Below are 22468 nucleotides of genomic sequence, written 5' to 3'. Positions count from 1 at the left end.
GACAACACAGACTTTCAACTCCCTCCAAAGGTTTTCTATGGGGTTGAGATCTGGAGACTGGCTAGGCCACTCCAGGACCTTGAAATGCTTCTTACGAAGCCACTCCTTCGTTGCCCGGGCGGTATGTTTGGGATCATTGTCATGTTGGAAGACCCAGCCACGTTTCATCTTCAATGCCCTTGCTGATGGAAGGAGGTTTGCACTCAAAATCTCACGATACATGGCCCCATTCATTCTGTCCTGTACATGGATCAGTCGTCCTGGTTCCTTTGCGGAGAAACAGCCCCAAAGCATGATGTTGCCACCCCCATGCTTCACAGTAGGTATGGTGTTCTTTGGATGCAACTCAGCATTCTCTCTCCTCCAAACACGACGAGTTGTGTTTCTACCAAACAGTTCTATTTTGGTTTCATCCTACCATATGACATTCTCCCAATCCTCTTCTGGATCATCCAAATGCTCTCTAGCAAACTTCAGACGGGCCGGACATGTACTGGCTTAAGCAGGGGGACACATCTGGCACTGCAGGATCTGAGTCCCTGGCGGCGTAGTGTGTTACTGATGGTAGCCTTTGTTACGTTGGTCCCAGCTCTCTGCAGGTCATTCACTAGGTCCCCCCGTGTGGTCCTGGGATTTTTGCTCACCTTTCTTGTGATCATTTTGACCCCATGGGGTGAGATCTTGCGTGGAGCCCCAGATCGAGGGAGATTATCAGTGGTCTTGTATGTCTTCCATTTTCTAATAATTGCTCCCACAGTTGATTTGTTCACACCAAGCTGCTTGCCTATTGCAGATTCAGTCTTCCCAGCCTGGTGCAGGTCTACAATTTTGTTTCTGGTGTCCTTCAACAGCTCTTTGGTCATCACCATAGTGGAGTTTGGAGTGTGACTGTTTGAAGTTGTGGACAGGTGTCTTTTATACTGATAACAAGTTCAAACAGGTGCCATTGATACAGGTAATGAGTGCAGGACAGAGGAGCCTCTTAAAGATGAAGGTACAGGTCTGTGAGAACCAGAAATCTTGCTTGTTTGTAGGTGACCAAATACTTATTTTCCACCATAATTTGCAAATAAATTCTTTCAAAATCAGCCAATGTGATTGTCTGGATTTTTTTTTTCATTTTGTCTCTCATAATTGAGGTCTACCTATGATGCCAATTACAGGTCTCTCTCATCTTTTTAAGTGGGAGAACTTGCACAATTGGTGGCTGGCTAAATACTTTTTTGCCCCACTGTATGTCTTCTTTAGTTCTGCTGTTAAGACTACCCTCATTTTTGTAAACACTCCTTTGTTTGTTTTTTTTTTAATTAAGACTTTTCTTTACTTCGATAAGAAAGCCAGTTTCTACAATTGCCACTATCCAGAGTGGCCTTTCCTCAGCATAGCTTTTGAAGTGCTGTGTCTGGACCGTGATGGACTGGATGTTGCGGAGTTGGCTTGGATGTGATTGTGAAGTACTGGGTTCTGCTCTTTTCTGCCATTCAACATCAGGGAAGGATATTCTTGCTCCTACTGTTACACTGCATGCATTGAGTCCCATGAAACTCTGATCACCAGATGTTCTTTATGCCAGCCTACAGTGACTGGTCAGCTCCAGCCATTCAAACTGTACCCATTACCAATTTTCTGAATTTCAAGTACCTGAAGGCCTTGCTTCATACTTTGAGCTTAAGCTGTTTTACTACTATGGGGCTGCAAAATACGTATCTGTATCTAGACACTAAGAGGACAGTTATACTGAAATGGATGACCACGGCTCACACTGCACTTCACAAGTTTTCCAGAGACGTTTGTTTCATGATCCCTGAAGGTGCTGACATCTGCTATCTGAAATCTTGTTACCCAATGATGACAGGGTCTACCTTGTCCTGAAAGTCTCCCTAGCTCCATGAATGGGGCCAAGGACCTTGCCTTGTCAGTCGGGCCTCTACTACAGTCCTGCAAGACTTTGAGGCTAGAGTCCTTGAATTTCAGGCTGACGTTGCCTGCAGAGGTTCTAAGCACGCTGCTGTACTATCCCTTGCAGAATCTATAGCTGATCTGCCCTCAGCCCTATCAGCTTCTGAGCCATAGGTCACAGTGACTATTTCTGGCATCTGATTCAGAGTCTATCCAATCTCCACCTGAGGAAAATTATCTTTGTAGATTGGCCGTCTTCTGTTATCACTCAAGAATTAAGAGACTGGTTAAGCTCTGACTGATATAGTGCAAACTATTCTGAATCTGGAGACCTTCCCATTTCACCTGCTCTGATGTCCTCCTCTGTGAAAATTAGAAACACCTTGACATGCCCTTGCTTGGCTCCCCTCGATCACTTACAGGACTTCCCATTGCCATTCGGTAAAGATTTTGATAAACGCAAGTAGGCTCTACATTAAACAATGGTCTGCACACCGATGACATCACTTCCTTCAACAATCTTTAATCAGCAAGACAACACATTTCATATGCTTCCACCTAAGCATACAGGGCCTAGTCCTCACCGTACTAGCTTCTGCATATTAACAGTCAGGAACTGTATTTCAAACTTGTCTCTGTTCACTTTCCGGAAAAGAGCATCTGCCTCCCTTGGGGCTTGTCCATCCAAATCTTTTCCATGGTGTTCACCATATATAGCATTCTTTCCCATTCCCAAAGAGACTTTTTGGCTTCTGTGTTCAGCTAGGATGCACACCTATAAGTTCCCCCCATCCAGTGCTCTCACTGCTCAGTCTTGGCCTGGTACCCCCTATGTTCTTCAGGGTGTTGGCTCCAGTGTTAGCCCTTGAGCTTTCTCAAAGTATCCCCATTGTGGAATACGAAGGTGACCTCATGTGGAGAAACCAGTCGGAATTGGTTTTATTGGATATGGTTGGCCAGATGTTGCTAGGATTTGTTTAAATACTGAACCTTCATAAATCATGGCTGCAATGCTTCCTTTGACAAAAACAGCTTGGTTCACAGTACAGAATCCCTGTCCTTCAGTCCTGTTGCGTGAGTCAGTGGTCAGCAAGTTACCCCCTCTCAGAAAGGCCCCCCTTCTCCAGTCTTTTCCTAGACTGTTTTAGCAATACATTTTGTTGTGGGCCAATTTGGCCATGTTTCTAAACAGACCAAATTGCCTACCTCTGCAGATCAGGCAGTTATTGGTATAGGGGATCAGTCTCCCAGCTCTCGAATCAGAGAAGTCTTCCTTTCCCAGCTATTTCTGTAATTATCCTCTTGGGGAGTCTCCAGATCTGGATCAATTTGGACAACCCCACAGCATTGACATGCCTCTACCATTTTGGAGAAACAGAAGGTGGTGTGTCAAGAGAGGTTGTGCATATCCTAACCTGGGCAGAACCACAGCTCTGTTAACTGTCCGCTTGGAAGACAGGCTTCTTCAATTGGTTAAATTGGACCCCCGGATACCTTTGTTTAAAAGCATGATGAATAGGATGGTCTCCAGGTACAGGTATCCTGGCAGTATCTGTATTTGCCCAGGTACCTCCATAAGATCTCTATGTTCTGGTCTAGGCCCTTTCCTCCAATGCTCCTTCCTCATCGGCCTTGCAGACTCAAAAAGGAGAGCTTTTTGGTGATCTTTCTTGTTCTGGATCCAAGCAAACATACTGTGCTGACCAGGTAAGGTTATTGCTTTGTGAGATTGCTGGATTTGAAAAATAGGAAATCTCTTTAAATCTGTGCTTTTAACATGGTTGTGAATAGGAAAACGAATCCCACATGCCTATCATGGAATGTCACCTCTAGGGTGTCATATTTCATGCAGATAGGCTTGAGCTAGGGTGTGGCTCTCGGGACTGTCAGGTCTGGACCCTTTCTTGCTATTGGTTAGTATTCTAACCTTCCATCCCTTGCGTGGAGGGTTCCCATGTACCTCTATTCCTTGCGACTCTGTGGGATCAGACTTTGGTTCTCTATGTATTTTCAAGTGCTGCTGTTTAGACTCTGAGGCAATTCTACTTCCTTTCACTCCCATTTGCTGTTGACCTGTGATGGGATCAGGCGAGTTAAGGCCTAGACCTTCTTCTGGCCTAGGCCAGTTTTGATCTTTTTCTCATCCTGGACATTGTTCTTCAGTCCCGCTGCCCAACTCCACTTCTCCAAGAGAACCTTCTTACCTCTGTTGTTTAAAATTAAAGCTGTGAGTCTATATCTTTCAGCTACTGCTGGGATGTCCCAGTTTCCATAAAGAATATCTGGGACAAATGGGTGAATCTGGAAGGTTTTGGCAGTCATAGGGCCTCTAAAGGCATCCTAGATAGGTAGTGGCACAATTAGAAAGAGAGGCTTAGATGGCTATATATTATTAACAAGTCACTGTAGGTGAGCAGCAAAGACCAGAAAATGTATATTATATAGGGCGAGCTTGTTAGAGCCCAACCTCTGTAGCTGTACGATAAAGGTGCCAGCTGGATATCAGGGATGGATGGATGGATGGGAGCAGTAACACCGAGGCAGCTCTTCATAGAGTAGAAGAAAGGCTCTAATGCAGTAAACATGAAAAAGAGAGGAAGGCACCTCTAAGTGCAGTATAGACAATTTATTCGTGAACAATAGATGAATTGCACTTACAAGATAAATAGTTAACACACCACACGATGAGTCTTTTTAGGATCCAGGTGAGGCATCCAGCCGTCCAGTGGCAGCTCGGTCCGTGGGATCAGGAAGTATGAGCTAGGATATGTCTGTGTACCAAGATAAGCCTCATCTTGGTACACAGACATATCCTAGCTCACACTTCCTGATTCGACAGACCAAGCTGCCACTGGACGCCTCACCTGGATCTTAACACACCGCACGATGAGTCTTTAACTATATATCTTGTAAGTGAAATTCATCTATTGTTCACTAATAAATTGTCTATACTGCGCTTAGAGTAGCAAAGACCAATGATCGAGAATCCCCACATCATTTGCTATGAAAACCAGTGACACGATAGTGTTCCCTCAATGGTGAGCAGAGTGTAGAGTTGCATGTGCAACACTGCAACTAAGGCAGGGCTTGAAAAAGACGCTTGCCCGCTCGCCAAATGCGAGGAGAAATTCCTCTGTGGCGAGCGGTGAGCACAAATGAAGCATGGAGTGACTGCACCTGCACTCCAAGCCTCATTGTGAAGCAGAGTTCTGGTTTACAACTTCCGGTTTCCGGCTTATGCGGCACCGCCGCCGAAGGGACAGGTGCAGGAGAGGTCTGCTCTCCTCCGCTGAGAGGAGACACCCTCTCCACCGCCGCGGGGGACTCAGGGGGACAGTAAGTACTGTATATAACATGTCATATCACTATAATGGAGTACAGGGGAGCTGGGATATACATTACTCAGTAATGTATATCCCAGCTCCCCTGTACTCCATTATAGTGATATGACATGTAGAGAGTAATGTATATCCCAGCTCCCCTGTACTCCATTATAGTGATGACATGTATACAATAATGATTACTATATACATGTCATATCACTATAATGGAGTACAGGGGAGCTGGGATATACATTACTGTATACATGTCATATCACTATAATGGAGTACAGGGGAGCTGGGATATACATACTGTATACATGTCATATCACTATAATGGAGTACAGGGGAGCTGGGATATATATTACTGTGTACAGTTTTATATTTTAGACTATTCTAAAGAAAAATGTAATTTCATAAGCTTTAAGGGGGTGTGGTTGGGGGGCGGGCTTGGAGCGGGCTGGGGGCGGACCTGGGCAAGGTTGGGTGGGGCAACTGGTGGAGAGTAAGTTTTGTGACCGGCTAGTAGATCTGGACTCAAAATTTTAACCCCTGAACTAAGGGATTGTCAGTGCTCAATCCTTTGGTGGAGATAATGGCATCCAGTGGTTCTGTTCATAAAGGTAGCTCCCAGAGTTCAGCCTAAACAACTACTCTCAAAGTAAGTCTTCAGAGACTGGGTCATTCTGGTGGCTGTGCCACAGTTCTGGACCGGGAAAGCAGTCTATGGCTAACTAATGCAGTAAACCGAGGTATTGAAAAAGCTAACATACAGAGCATTCTTTGTCAGTGGGCAAATCCTCCTGTAGGCAGCAGCGAACCCATTTGTTTCAGAGTCCTGCATTCCTCAATATACAAGGAATAAATTGAATTTTTGTACTCACCATAAAATTATTTTCTTGAGATCCATTAACATTTTCGCTGGCAGAGCCATTTTTGCCAAAAATGTCATAACCCCCAATTCCAATTTTTATGTTACAGGAGATTAGAAAATGCAAAATTTCAGTAAAAAATTGTGTTTGTGCATCCTACAATTAGTGATTCACTAAAGGAGAAGTTTGGGAATATAAAAAATAAATTGACATGCTTATCAACGAGGAGTGTATAGAGTGAGTTGGCTCAGATTTAATAAACCATTGCCCTTTAAGTCCACATTTTGGACATACACATTTCGGCACAGTGCACACCCCTTTATTCCTATAGCGTGTGCGTTTGGGGAGGGGCACTTAAAACAAAAAAAGATCAGCCCCGGGTGCCAGATATGCTGGGCATGCCACTGGTCTAGCAGAACCACATTTCTATTGTGAGCACACTAATATTGGTACCTGTTCACCTTCAGGTGCAAGACCTTCAAGCCTTTGCATTTGTGTGTATGCAAGTGGGGGGCAGATGGGGCTATTTAAAAAAAAAAAGATTTTTTTATTTATTTCACGTAATTTTATTACTATTACAAGGAGGCTAACAAACCTCCTTTGTGATAGCTTTGGGCAGGTGACAGGTACTCTTTATAGAGACCTCAGGGACAAATTAGACCCCCAAGGTCTCCCCTACCCTCCAGTGCAGCTAATCAAGCACAGATTGTGCTTGATTACCTGCTTTCCTGACTGTAGAAGTCAGGAGATGACAGCTCTGAAACGAAGTGATTAAATCAATGTTTTCATGTTCATTAGTTACAGAAGAGATTGGGGAATGGATGTTCCTTAAATCTTCTCTGTAGCATGATATCCTAGATGTTTACCATGGTCCTGGGCTCCCCAGAGGAATGGAAGAGCCCGGCTATGCAGGCAGGAAGGGTTTAGGAATTACAGCTCTTAAGAATAGCCACCCCCCTTTATCAAGGGACCAAAAGTAATTGGACAATTGAATATAATCATAAATAAAATGTTCATTTTTGATATTTTGTTAAGAATCCTTTACTGGTAATGACTGCCTAAAGTCTGGAACCCATGGACATTACCAAAGACTAAGTTTCCTCCTTTCTGATGCTTTGCCAGGGTCTAACTGCAACTGTCATCAGTTGTTCTTCAGCAAATGAAATGCATGCTCAGTTGGGTTAAGATCAGGTGATTGACTCGGCCAATGCAGAATATTCCACTACTTTTCCTTCAAAAGCTCCTGGGTTTCTTTTGCATTGTGTTTTGGATCATTGTCCATCTGCACTGTGAGGCACCGTCCAATCAACTTTGCTGCATTTGACTGAATCTGGGCTGATAGTATATCTGTAAATACTGCAGAATTCATCTGGCTGCTTCTGTCACATCATCAATAAACACCAATGATCCAGTGCCACTGGAAGGCATGCATGCCCATGCCATCACACTGCCTCCACCATGTTTTACAGATGATGTGTGCTTTGGATTATAAACTGTTCCAAACCTTCTTCACACTTTTTTCTTCCTGTCATTCTGGTACAGATTAATCTTAATTTCATCCATCCAAAGAATGCTTTTCCAAAACTGGTTTTGGCAAAATCTAATCTGGCTTTTCTATTCTTCAGGCTTATGAATGGTTTGCACCTTGTGGTGAACCCTCTGTATTTGCTCTCGTGAAGTCTTCTCTTGATTGTAGACTTTGACAATGATACGCCCACCTCCTGGAGAATGTCCTTCACTTGTCCGGATGTTGTGAATGGGTTTTTCTCTACCATAGAGAGGATCCTGCAATCATCCACCACTGTTGTCTTCCGTGGACGTCCACCACTGTTGTCATCTGTTGACGTCCATGCCTTTTTATGTTGCTGAGCTCACCATTGCGTTCTCCTTTCCTCAGAATGTACCAAACTGTTGATTTGGCCACTCCTAATGTTGCTGCTATCTCTCTGCTGGATTTGTTTTGTTTTTGAAGCCTTACAATGGCCTGTTTCACTTGCATAGACAGCTCCTTTAAACACATGATGTAGGTTCACAGCAATAGATTCCAAATGCAAATACCACACTTAGAATCAACTCCAGACCTTTTACCTGATTAATTCATAAGAAATAAAGAAGGAGTAGCCCACACCTGGCCATGAAACCGCTTTTGATTTAATTGTCCAATTACATTTGGTCCCTTGAAAAAGGGGGGATGGCTACTCTTAAGAGCTGTAATTCCCAAACCCTTCCTCCAATTTGGATGTACATACCCTCAAATTAAACCTGCGAGTGTGCACTTTCAGCCCATATACATTATATAACTATAGCTTGAATATGTTTTGGTAAATACCTGAAAAAATAAAATTATGCCTGTGTCCAAATATATATGGACCTAACTGTATATTGCAGCTAATCCTTAGATGTGGTGGCTACATTAGTTTGCTTTTTGAGGTTTTTACCTTTTCACAGGGGCACTGTTAACAGCATTGTCAGTCTGGGGGGAGGGGAGTGTTAAATTTACTACCAAATTTAGATGCACTAACAAATTGAAGCCAAACTCCAGTTCACACTTTATAAACAGTTACAGCAAACATGTTTTTCATTTTGAGATGAAGGTTTTACATAACTATATAAAAACTGACCATTGTAAGCACCCCTTTCAGTATTAAATGATTGTCTTATCCCTCTAATTACTACATTTGCTGGCCAGCTCGTTCTTTTGAAAAACAGACTTACTGGCCAGATCACCAAGTAAAAATAAGGGAAAGTCCTCCTTAAAAAAAAAAAAAAAAATAATAATGCAGCCATCACATCTAAGAATTGGAAAGTTGCAATGTAATAAAGGTTTGCTTTTTGGTTTATTACCACTGCTGAAATGCTGCTGAAATCACAGAATATAACTATATAGTTTTTGAAAACGTGAGAGTGTGTACTCAACCATGCTAACAGCGCAGAAACTCAGATATCTTAATGCAGGCCAGAACACCGGACATCCTGGCTGGCTGCTATGAGTTTGCGGTAAAAAAAAAAAAAGCCACCCGGACTAAGATTTATTTAAGTAAAACTGTTGTCAACTGGCCAAATATATGAAACCATGATTGACAAACTTTCCAGTAAAACCTGCTAGAACTAATTACACTGGGTTCTCTCCTGGCTTGTTTATCTATCAATTTTTACTGTGTGGGTTTTGGAAGGACAAGAAAAAAAAATCTTTTTGAATGCCAGTGAAATATACACACGCGCGTGTATCATAACTCACATTTTGCATCCCTGAAGAGTTTCAGGGCTTCTTGGTTCACTTTCCTCCTGGGGCTTTCCTCAACACTAGGTTCTTTGTGTACAAGACTCAGATTTGCCCCATAGTCAATAAGCAACTGAACAAATGGCTGGTCACATCCATGCCGGAGAACTGCCTCCAACACACAAGATGGAGATGCTCGTGAAAAGTTTGTTTCGCATACCATACTCCAGCTGTTATAATCAGGGTTGGCACCAGCCTGAAGCAGGAGACGGAAGCATGGAAAACTGTCATATGCTGCACTAATATACAGCGGCGTGCACGACAACGATGTCAGAGATCGAGGGGAAGATCCCAAACCACACGACAGCTGGTGATCAACATCCACATCCGCACCGTACCTAGAAACAGGGGAGGAAAACAATAAACAGTCCTTGTAAGGGTACAGCCAAGACCAGATTGAGTTCACATGTTTAAAATTGCTTCTACACATATGTAACCTCTATAAGAGTCCTCTCACATACACAATATATTTCACAAAGTATGATATTGAACATATTCCCTTCTATGCCAAGTGTTACCTATCTGGGGTTCTGTTCACGTTTTCTTATTGCTAACTGTCCTGTTGACTATGGTTTCGCCAGACAGGAAGTAAGGGAGAATGCCAACAGTAACATAAACAGAAATAAAAATGTTTTCGGTTTTTGAGTATGCGATGATTAGTACCTTGTCAGCTTTTTATTGTTGTTTGTATATCTCTTGCAGATTTTTTCACATTTCTTACCTGATGAATCTGTAGTCACCAGAACAGTAAGAGCCTGTGTTAACAGACTTTGTTCTTGTGTCAATGGCATGAGTTTGAGATCAGCCTGAGATGCTTCTGAGATCATTCAGAATTCATTACCAGGTGCATTTGACTGCAGTTGACCTCCTTCTGGCCTGCTTTAAAGGGTAGGTTAACACCTGTATATGTGCTTTTCACACACTGTTTGGAGTGTTTTTGATTTGGTTTCATAATTCTTTTTTAAATGCAGAGGAAAGTAAAAAAAAACAAACTACCAAAAGTGCATGAACATGTGTTCATTGATTTTTCAAACAAAAATTACATCAGTGGTACAAAATACAGGAGAAAGCATATCTGAGAGTGCACTCAAGATTAGAATAGTATACAGTGTTTATGCAATAGAACAGTCAGTTGACTCTAAAAAAAAAACAAAAACATTCTGTACAATATATCCTAAAGTACTTTCTATAAACCCAAGTAAACAAAATCATACCCAAGTATTACAGTAAAAAAAACAAAAAAAATAATCACAGGAATTCACCACTGTGACCAACCTCATCTTGATAAGGGAGAAATGGACATAACAGTCTATTAAAACAGAAATTGCATATAAAACCTCCAATTGGCATAGGAATGAGAGCACAGGACTCAGCATATAGAGTATAACAATGTTAACAGCAAGAGAGAGAATAGGAAGGAGAATATTATTATTATACAGTATTTATAAAGCGCCAATAGTTCGCTCAGCGCTGTACATTACAAAGAGGGACAGAACATGTGACAGAACAATACCAATACAATGCAAAACATGAGGGGTTCGAGGGCCCTGCTCTTTCGAGCTTACAATCTAGGAGGGAGGGGATGGTGGCACAGGAGGAGATAGCTGTGGGGAATGGAGTGGTAGGAAGAGTGGAGGAGGTCGGCAAGTTAGCAGGGGGTGGGGTAGGCTTCCCTGAAGAGATGGGTTTTCAGGGTGCACGTAAAGGAGAGGAGAGTAGGTGATAATCTGATGGGTTGGGGCAGGGAGTTCCAGAGGATGGGTGACACCCTGGAGAAGTCCTGGAGGCGGGCATGGGAGGAGGAGACCAGGGAACTAGAGAGAAGGAGGTCTTGTGAGGAGCGGAGTGTGCGTGCTGGGCGGTACTTGGATATTAGGTCAGTGATGTAGTTCGGAGCAGTATGGTGGACAGCTTTGTACGTCAGTGTTAGGATTTTGAATTTGATCCATTGCGCAATCGGAAGCCAGTGAAGGGATTGGCAGAGGGGGGTGGTGGAAACGGAGCGGTTGTAAAGGTGAATGAGTCTGGCAGCCGTATTCAGGATCGACTGAAGCGGGGATAGCCAGCGGCGAGGCAGGCCAGTGAGGAGGGAGTTGCAGTAGTCGAGTCGTGATATAATGAGGGAGTGGATGAGCTTTTTAGTGGTTTCTGGGGTTAGGAACGTGCGTATTTTGGCGATGTTGTGGAGGTGGAGTCTGCACGAGTTTGTTAAAGATTGGACTTGGGGCTGGAAGGATAGGTTGGAGTCCAGAATGACACTAAGTACTCTGGCCTGCGGGGCGGGTTTGATGGTGACGACGTTGGATGTGATGGAGAAGTCAATGGGGGGTGGTGTGCGGGCTGGGGGGAAGACAAGAAACTCGGTTTTGGAGAGGTTCAGTTTAAGGAAGTGGAGTGAGATCCAGTCTGATATGTCGCTCAGTAGGTGTGTGATTCGGGAGGAGACCGAGGGGGTGAGGTGGGGGGTTGAGAGAGAGATTTGTGTGTCGTCCACATAGAGGTGGTAGTTGAAGCCGTGAGAGTGTATGAGTTGGCCAAGGGAGGAGGTGTAGATGGAAAAGAGAAGGGGCCCGAGGACAGAGCCTTGAGGGACCCCAACAGAGAGGGGGAATGAGGGGGGAGGGTGGTAGCATTATAGGTAACGCTGAAAGAGCGTTGTGACAGGTAGGATGAGAGCCAGGAGAGAGCAGAATCTCTGAGGCCAAGGGAGTGTAGTTTTTTGAGGAGGGAGGGGGTGGTCGACTGTGTCGAAGGCTGCAGAGAGGTCAAGGAGTAGGAGCACTGAATAGTGGCCATTAGCTTTGGCGGTTAGCAGGTCGTTGGAGAGTTTAAGTAAGGCAGTTTCGTGGAGTGTAGGGGACGGAAGCCGGACTGTAGGGGATCGAGGAGCTTGTTGTCGTTGAGGTGAGAGCTTAGGTGGGTGTAGACTAGGCGCTCGTGGAGTTTAGATGTAAATGGGAGCAGGGAGATGGGTCTGAGGTTGTTCAGGTCATTGGGGTCCAGGGAGGGCTTTTTAAGTATGGGGGTGATGTGTGCATGAAAGAGCTAGGGAAGAAGAAAGGTAAAAAAGTGCCAGTCCAAAGGTCCATTTCTGCCACCCCCACAAGTCCACCATCATCCAGATGCAGTTGTAAATGTGAAATCCAAGAGTTCCAGACTTTTTCAAATGTCATTTGTTTGTCTCGTAGTGCACTAACCATTTCTCATTAAGCATTATCCAGGTTAATTTGCACTTCATCGAAGATAGACCAACCAACATGCCCTCTCAGGCTGTTGCTATCTTAGTCACTAGAAACATAAAATAAAGAAATGTTTGAGTTTGTCTGGGAAGGTTTTCAACTGGTTCATTTAGAAGGGCAACACTGGCGTTCTTAATGGTATTAACTGTAGTTACTGAATTTATCAGGCAGTGAACTTGCATCCAGAATCACCTGACCTTAAAGCGATTCTAAAGGTTTTTTTTTGTTTGTTTTTTTGTAAAATAACAAACATGTCTATACTTACCTGCTGTGTGCAGTGGTTTTGTACAGTGCAGCCTGGATTCTCCTCTTCTCGGATCCTCTGTAGGCTCTCCTGGCTCTTCCTGTCTGGTGCCCCCACAGCAAGCAGCTTGCTATGGCAGCACCCACTGCTCCATGTGTCCATTCACACACGGAGGCGCGGCTTGCTTCCCCCCCCCCTCTCCACATTGGCTGACTGGCTTGACTGACAGCAGTGGGAGGCAGGGACCAGAGACAGCCAAGGCTGTTGTTCACATTGCTGGATCGCGATGAGGCTCAGGTAAGTATTGAAGGGAAAGGGGGCACTGCTGCACACAGAAGGTTTTTTACCTTCATGCATGGAAGGTAAAAAAACCTTCAGCCTTTACAACTGCTTTAAAGGTAGGTCCACCATATGGGTTTCCCACCTGATCACATCCATGAAAGCAATAGGATCCAGGGTACATTTTACAGAGCCTCTCGGGAACTTAATACCATTACATCACCGATCTTGTCTCCAAATATCACCCAAACTGTACTCTCCGCTCCTCACAAGACCTCCTACTCTCTAGCTCCCTTGTCTCCTCCCATGCTCGTCTCCAGGGCTTCCCCCATCCTCTGGAACTCCCTACCCCAATCCATCAGACTATCACCCACTCTGCTCACTTTTAGGCGCACTCTGAAAACCTATCTCTTCAGGGAAACCTACCCCGCCCTCAACTAATACTGAAATCTTCTACTCTTCCAACCACTCCATCCCCCACAGTTATTACCTCTTGTACCACTATCCCCTCCCTCCTAGATTTTAAGCTCCAAGGAGCAGGGCCCTCAAACCCCTCTTGTATTGAATTGTATTGTTACTGTACTGTCTTGTCTCGAACTTATTTACATAGTTAGTCTGGCTGAAAAAAGACAAAAGTCCATCCAGTTCAACCATTAAAAAAAAAAGTTATAATCCTACACCCAGAGTTGATCCAGAGGAAGGCAAAAAACCCAGCAAAGAATGATCCAATTTGCTCCTGCAGGGGAAAAAATGCCTTCCTGATCCACTGAGAGGCAATCGGATATTCCCTGGATCAACTTTACCTATAAATGTTAGTATCCAGTTATATTCTGTGTATCCAAGAAAGAATCCAAGCCTTTTTTAAAGCAATCCACTGAGCTGGCTAGAACCAACTCTTGAGGGAGTCTATTCCACATTTTCACAGGTTACACCTTTCCGTGTTTGGAGATTAAATTTCTTTTCCTCCAGACGTAAGGAGTGCCCCCTTGTCCTCTGTGATGACCTCAGGGTTAATAACTCTTCACCGAGTTCACTGATGTATTTATACATGTTGATCAAACCCTTCCTTAATCTCTTCTCAAGAGAGAATACATTCAGTTCCTCTAATCTTTCCTTATAGCTGAGCTCCTCCATGTCTCTCATCAGTTTGGTTGCCCTTCTCTACTCTTTCTCCAGTTCCCCAATGTTCTTTTTGTGAATTGGTGCCCAAAACTGAACTGCATATTCCAGGTGAGGTATTACTAATGATTTGAACAGGGGTAGAATGATATCTCTCTCTGGAATCTATAGCTCTTTTAATACAAGTGAGGATTTTGCTCGCTTTAGAAACCGCAGCTTGGAATTGCATGCCATTATTAAGCTTGTGATCTACCAGAACTCCCAAATCCTTCTCCACCATTGATTCCCCCAGTTGTACTCCCCCTAGTATGTATGATGCATGCATATTCTTAGCCCCCAACCGCATAACTTTACATTTATAAACATTAAACCTCATTTGCCACATAGTTGCCCAATTAACAGTGCATTGAGGTCGGCTTGTAAGTTGAAGACATCCTGTAAGGACGTTATTCCACTGCATAGCTTGGTGTCATCTGCAAAGACTGAAATGGTATTTTGAATCCCAGACACTATATCGTTTATAAATATATTAAAAAGTAAGGGTCCCAACATTGAATCTTGGGGTACACCACTGATGACCCCAGAACATTCAGAGTATGAATCATTAACCACTACTCTCTGAAAGCGATCTTTTAGCCAGTTTTCTATCAATTTACATACTGATTTTTCAAGCCTGTAGACTTTACCTTACACATTAGCCGTGTATGGGGAACTGTGTGAAACGATTTTGCAAAATCCAAGTATACCACGTCCACCGCCACCCCTCTTATCCAAGGTTTTGCTCACCTCCTCATAAAAAGAAATCAGATTTGTTTGACAACTTCTGTCTTTCATGAATCCGTGCTGTCTGTTGTTTAAAATATTCTTTTTCCCAGCAAGAACTCATCTATGTGGTTTTATTAAACTCTCCAGTATCTTCCCAACTATAGAAGTTAAGCTAACAGATCTGTAATTACTTGGTAAAGATTTTGACCCCTTTTTAAATATAGGCACCACATTGGCCTTACGTCAAACCAGTGGTACTATGCCAGTCATTAAAGAGTCCCTAAAAATGAGAAACAATGGCTTTGAAATGACAGAGCTCAATTCTTTAAGGACCCGTGGGTGTATGCCATCCGGTCCAGGTGCTTTATTCACCTTTATTCTGTCTAAATATTTCTGGATCATATCAGTTGTGAGCCAATGTGAATCAGCTGGAGCTGTGTCGATAACATGCCCATTATGAACACGAGCTCCCCCATGCTCCTTTGTATACACAGAACTGAAGAAGGTGTTTAACCGTTTCAATACCGTGCAATTTTACACCTTCCTGCCCAGGCCATTTTTCAGGTTTCAGCGCTCTCACACTTTGAATGACAATTGCGCGGTCATACAACACTGTACCCAAACTAAAATTTTATCATTTTCTTCACACAACTAGAGCTTTCTTTTGGTGGTATTTAATCACCGCTGGGGTTTTTATTTTTTGCTAAATTAACAAAAAAAGACCAAAAATTTTGAAAAAAAAACACATTTTTCTTTGTTTGTTATAAAAGTTTACAAATAAATAATTGTTCTTCATAAATTTAGGCCGAGATGTATTCTGCTACATGTCTTTGGTGAAAATAACCCAAATTAGGATGTATTTTTTAGTTTGTAGGAAAGTTATAGAGTTCACAAACTATGGTATATATCTGAAAATTGATCAATCCTGAAGTACTGACAGCCAATCTAATTTCTTGAGGTCCAAGAATGTCAGAATAGTACAGATATCCCCAAATGACCCCTTTTTGCAGAGTAGACGGTCCGACGTACTTCATAGGAGGCATGGCGAGTTTTTTGAAGTTGTATTTTTTGTCATAATTTTTCGGAAAATGAAAAAATTAAAAAAATTATTTTCACTATTTTTTTTTTTACATACTGTCACCAGTGCAGTACAGCATCATCATATAACTGGCATGGCGGTGAACAGGGACACTGACTGGTGACAGTATGAAAAAAAAATATATATATATTTTTTTTTTTTTTTTATTATATTTAATTTTTTATTACATTTTTTTAAAAAAAGTTAAGATTTTTTTTTCATATTTTACTATGACCAAAGTAGTACAATGTTACCATAGTAACATTGTACTACTTTGGGGAAGTGATCAGTATTTTTTTTTTTTTACACAATTTGCTTATAGCAAAGAATTACTTTGCTATAAGCAAGCATTTACCTGAATGAAATCGATTCATTCAGTTTTTTTTTTTTTTTTTGTGCTTAGCTATGATTTGGTCACAGCTAATCACATGACATGTGCATGTGATTAGCTGTGACCATTCACAGCTAGGCACTAGTATACAATGGATGGCATCATGAATGAAGCCATCCATTGTATACAACTGTCATGTGACCTGCTGTGATTGGTCACAGCAGGTCACATGGTACCAACAACGGGAGCCGGTACTCGGATCTGTCATCGGCCGTGTCCGAGGTGCACGGCCGGTGACAGATCGCACTGCTGCGCCGCTCTGCATTAGCGCAAACTGCGCATGTGCGGGAGCACGCCAAATGGCGTGCACCCGGAGTGCAGAGACACATTTGAAGCCGCCAAACGGCCATTGGCCGGGCGGCTAATGGTTAATAAATTTGCCTTCTTTGTCCCCAGTCACGCACTGTAGATTATTTTGTAAAGGGCCTACATGCTCGGAACGGACCTTTTTACTATTAATATATTTAAAGAATTTTTGGGGGTTTGTCCTGCTATCTTTTGCAATCGGACATTCATTTTCAATTTTTATGGCCTTTATTTTCTTTTTGCCTATTCTGTTATATTCTTTGTAATGTTTAAATGATGATAGAGTTCCTTCATTTTTATATTTAAAAAAAGCTCTTTTCTTATTATCTATAGCTTTTTTAACTTTGGCCGTAAGACACATAGGTTTGATTTTTAGCCTTTTAAACTTGTTGCCCATAGGAATAGATTTTGCAATGTGTTCACATACAGTCTTTTTGAAGGACTCCCATTTCTGTGTTGTGTTTATCGATGCCAATTTGTTTTGGGTTCTTTATATGTATGGATTGCATGGGTTGTTACCGACATGTGGTGAAAATTTCATGTCAATAGCACCCTTAGAAATATATTTACAAAAAAAAATGGTGACATTCATAAGACCTCTGTTTCCTTTAGCAGTGAGCTGTGATTGGTCCACAGCAATCACATAGTATCAAGGCCAATCACAGCACCCTGTACCATGTGATTAGCTGTAGCCAATCACAGATTACTAGTAGTCACAGCTGTTATGCGTGAAAGTTGTTCATGACAGTTTAAAGCATTGCTGTTACAATAATCATTGAAACAGCATTTAAATGTATAAAAAAAAAATCCTGGATCACCCCCTCAGAGTAGTACAGTGTTACTGTGGTGACACTGAACTACTCTAAGCCCTGGTTCACACTGTGCGACTTCAAGGCACGTTGCACAATTTCAAAGTCTCATGGCAGTGCAACTTCAGGTCCAACTTAGAAGACATCTGTGCGACTTCATGCACTGATGACTATGAAAGCTGCACCCGAAATCACAAAAAGTAGTGCAGGAACTATTTTTAAAATCGATCAGACTGTCTACTTTCTAAAAAGAGTTCATTTGAGGGGCATTTGTACTGTACTGGCATTTTAAAGGGCCTCAAGAAATGAGATCGGTCGTCAGTACTTCAGAATTCAAATTTATATACCAAAGTTTGTAGACGCTATAACTTTCACATAAACCAATTAATATACACTTATTGGGTTTTTTTTCTTTAATTGGATATTTTAATTGGATATGTTTTTATAACAAAGCAAAAAATATTTTCAGTCTATCTTCGTTTACATAATAAAAAACAACAAAACCCAGTGGTGATCAAATACAGCCAAAAGAAAGCTCAATTTGTGTGAAAAAATTATATATATTTCATTTGCGTACAGTGTTGTATAACTGCACAATTTCCAGCTAAAGCAGCGCAGTGTCAAATAGCAAAAAAAATGGCCTGGTCATGAAGGGGGTAAAAGGAGAAGTTCACCTTTCAGAAATTGTTACACCCATAGTCAGGATGTAACATGTTATGAATGAACCAGCCCTGGTTGCTCTACTTTGACAGCTTGGAATCTTCTCCCCCCGCTAGCTGTCAAAATATTTTCAAAATGAGGCAGTGCGGTGCTCCATGCACCCATCCGCATCACCTATTCACAGTTCTCTATAAATGAGAAAACCTAAAAAAAATGTGCATTTATTATTTTTTTGTCAAAAGGTGAACTTATCCTTTAAGTGGTTAATTATGTATTTTTCCTTTGTATTTCCAGTAGCAGATGACTATAAGTTCCTCCCACCAATGTTTTCTTGCAGACAGACTGGGACAGAGCTGGGTCACATGACAGCTGTATACCAATTATGAAAAAAGGTACTTAGATTTTTATTAAAATAAATACAGTGCCAACATTGGTATACATATAGAGAATGGATCATGTAAATTAAACAGTGTATGTTTAGTATTACTTTAAGTAGTCTGTATTAGACCCCCATTGTTCTCATTCTAAGCTGCCAATGAGGTTTCTCCCTTATGTTTCTATCCACTGATCGCTGTTGCAATGTTATGCATGTTCAGTTGCAAAGAAGTTATAAATTGACATTTTTTTCTGCAAATATATGCACATCTATTGTTTTTGCAAAAGTGCAAAAAGGTGGTCTTAGCATTTAAAGTGATTTGTAAACCCATTTTTTTTTAAGTAACAAACGTCATATTTACCTGCTCTGTGAAATGGTTTGCATAGAGCAGCCCCGATTCCCCCTCACCGGGTGCTCTCCATATTTAGACACTTGCACACAGAGCATGTCTCGCGCCCCGAGATCGGGTTGGGGGGAAAGATGCACTAAAGTAAAAAAAACCTTCAGTCTTTAGAACCACTTTAACCACCTCAGAACATACACATACAGTCTGGGTTTGAGCTGGTTATACCATAATCCTGGTACCATACTTTACAGGAGGCGATTCCCTTAAATGTAAAAGTAATTATTTTTTACCTTAATTACTGGATGCAAAAAATGCATTTTACCTTAATGCATTCTCTGCATTAAGGTAAGAAAACCTTCAGTAATGCTGTTCACCCCTCCCCCTTACTTATGCTTATCTGAGCCAGATCTTGATCAAGCGCTGCGAACGACAGCTGAAGCTCTCTCCCTCCTCCTCACTGGATCCTGCTGCTGTCAATCAGAGTGAGCAGGGCTGTGGCTATGGATGGGAGCGAGCCCACACGAATGCTCCCATCGAAAGTGGTTTGCTATGGGGACACTCACTGGGGCGGGGGGTGGGGTGGGTTTGGGGTGCTAGTGTTAAAAGAGCCAGGAGTGCTGGCAGGGGACCCAAGAAGAAGAGGAGTGGGGCTGCTCTGTACAAAACCACTTCACAGAGCAGGTAAGTATAAAATGTTTTGTTATAAAAAAAAAAAAAAAAGAATGTTTATAACCACTTAAATGATGCAAGATTTCTTCTTTCCCAAACCAAGAAAGAAACTGCAGAAGATATAAATTACTCCAGGCTCACAAATCATAGAGCTCAAAAATAACCACAATTCTATTTTCACTAGTATATTTTCTGTGCAACCTCCCTCTCGAGCTCCAGTGTGTGAGGCTGAAACATATGAACACAATGGCTTGCAGTCTAAGATTTTGGGGTCATTTCAGATAAAGAAGGACCAATTTCCAGCAAAAGGATTGAGCTAGTTGGATAGCTATATGCAAAAATAAATGTCAGGACCAAATGTTTTATGTTTGTCTATGTATGTTTAAATAGAATTTTTACTCATTGGAAAATGAGAGCCCCTGCTACAGGCCATTTCTTTCCAAAGTGCTCCTTCCCCTTGTGGACCCTGATGCCCTCCACCAAGAGTTCTGTTCAGATACACAGTTACTTGTCCCCTTTCCATTAGGTTCTTTGCTGTATTTCCTGATTGACACCACATTCATTCCTATTACAATGAGCTTGAATGGAGTCGGTATGGACATTATACTAAAACAAATAGAGTCCACAAGAGGTGTTTGGATGTTGCTTTGAAATGAACAGGGTCCAGGAGGTGTATGATGTTTCACTGGAATAAAAATGGAGTTCACATGGTATATAGGTGTTCCATTGGAATGGAATGTAGAATTTGTACAATTGTTTCACTGGAATGAATAGGGTATTTATCACACATGCGTGGAAGGTGTAGGGCTTACCTGGGATAATTTTAACTAGTTCTCACCCGGCCAATAGCAAAATGATGGGCGAACAGGACTTTTGTCGATCCAGGTGGGCGTCATTATGTCCTCCCGGACTGCTGCTGCGCTGTGGCAATATCTGTCACCAACTATCGGACATAACTGATGACCAGTCTGTGTACCGGCCCATTGCCAGTATCATGTGACTACTGTGACCAATCACAGCAGGTCACATGACAATTGTAAACAATGGATGACTTCCTTTCATGCCATCCATTGTATATGATTGTGTTGCTAGCTGTGATTGGCCAATCGCAGCCCATCTGTGTCATATGATAAGCTGTGGCCAAATCACAGCTAATCACAACGAAAAACACTGAATGAATTGATTTAATTCCATTAAATGCTTGCCTATAGCAGTGAAATTCACTGCTGTAGGCAATCATAATGTGTAAAAAATAAATAAATAACTACTGATCACTTCCCCAGAGTGGTACAATGTCAATATGGTAACATTATATTACTCTGATCACAGTGTTTTATTAAAAAAAAAAAAATCATAAAAAAAACAAATTGAAGAAAAACATATTACTTTTTTTTTTTTTTTACCATACTGTCACCAGTTAGTGTCCCTGATCACTGCCACACCAGTTATAGTATGACTCTGTACTGCACTGGTGACAGTATGTTAATAATAATAATAAAAAAAAATATTCTTACTAACTACCACAGACTGTCTACTTTAAAAAAAAAAAAAGGGTAATTTGGGGGATAGCTGTACTGTTCTGACATTTTTGGGCCTCAAGAAATTAGACAGGATGTCAGTACATACCACCACAAATACCACATTAAAAACCACCAACAGAAGGCTCTACTTGTGTGAACAAAATTGTAAAATTTTGTTTGGGTACAGTGTTGCATGACCGCGCAATTGTCATTCAAACTGTGAGAGCGCTGAAAACTGAAAATTGGCCTGGGCAGAAAGGGGGTAAAAGTGACCAGTATTAAAGTGGTTAAAGAAGAGAAAGTGGGTCATCGAGCAGGCCATACAGTGAAGTGGAGCAAAGACAGATAGTATTGTACCCTGGCTGAAATGCTTAGGAAGCGTAGCAGGGCCTACTAAACTCATCACACTAAGGGGGGGTTGAAAAAATAGGAAACCTATTTTCTTTTTTAGATAGACATTCACCACAATCATGTATTAAAGGACTTTACTATGCAGGGCTCACTATGGTACACATATCAATGACATGTAGAACAAAGCTCAGCTCATCTATAGATCATATATATTCCATGCTCCTATATGGCAGCCATGCCTTCCTTTATCAGAAAAAAAAATTCTCCTGCCAAGACAACATACTATTGTTATATACTCTTGCGACATGCTAAAGAAACTGTCCAGCTACATATGGTGCAAGTGACTGAACTTCTATTGAGAAAATGCCAATATACAGACCAATATGTCCACCCAAATATAAAATAGACCAATCTGATAACACTTTCATTTTGCATCACACAGGATAGTCATAAGTTATCATAGACAGAGTGCATTAAAGGTTTTTACCTGATCAGCTCTTCTAATATATCAGCTCTGCCCATACGAGCTGCGTGATATACCGGGGAACTCCGATTATGTGGGCTGCCATTAGGGTCTGCTCCAGCTTTTAGAAGAACCTGAACACATTCCAAGTGTCCATTTTCTGTGGCCACAAACAGAGGTGTTTGCCCTTTTACATCCACTAGTTCCAGTTCAGCTCCATGATGGATCAAGAGAGAGACACAATCTGCATGGCCAGCTGTTGCTGCAATGCGTAGAGGGGAACAGGGGAGCCATCCACTGCACCACACTGACTTCTGATTTATACGTCTGTGAGAGTAGGAAAAGGGGCAGAAGACACTTATCAGATAGTCATTTAAACAGAAACCTCTCATAAAAAGGCAGCTACACTCACAGGCCACTTTATTAGGTACACCTGTTTAATTGCTTGGTAACACAAACTGCTAATCAGCCAATCACATGGC

General features: G+C 42.0%; 1 protein-coding gene across 2 annotated transcripts in view; it reads right to left on the bottom strand.

Annotated features, from left to right (window-relative positions):
* ASB1 (ankyrin repeat and SOCS box containing 1) overlaps nt 1-22468 on the bottom strand; it is a 39240-nt gene that overhangs the window by 3503 nt on the left and 13269 nt on the right. Inside the window, exons 3-4 of one of the 2 annotated variants that reach the window (XM_089693173.1) lie at nt 22011-22313; nt 9330-9709 (exon numbers count right to left, since the gene is read on the bottom strand). In XM_089693173.1, coding sequence (XP_089549299.1) covers nt 9330-9709; nt 22011-22313 — 683 coding nt within the window. The remainder of the gene's footprint in view (nt 1-9329; nt 9710-22010; nt 22314-22468) is intronic. The other variant, XM_089693174.1, reaches the window with a different exon arrangement.

Source organism: Staurois parvus, unplaced genomic scaffold, assembly GCF_062004578.1.
Source record: "Staurois parvus isolate SC_StPar_1 unplaced genomic scaffold, SC_StPar_1.0 ptg000616l, whole genome shotgun sequence".
Taxonomy (NCBI): Eukaryota; Metazoa; Chordata; class Amphibia; order Anura; family Ranidae; genus Staurois; species Staurois parvus.
Note: the sequence above shows the minus strand (reverse complement) of the source record. Positions and strands in the feature narration are given on the sequence as shown.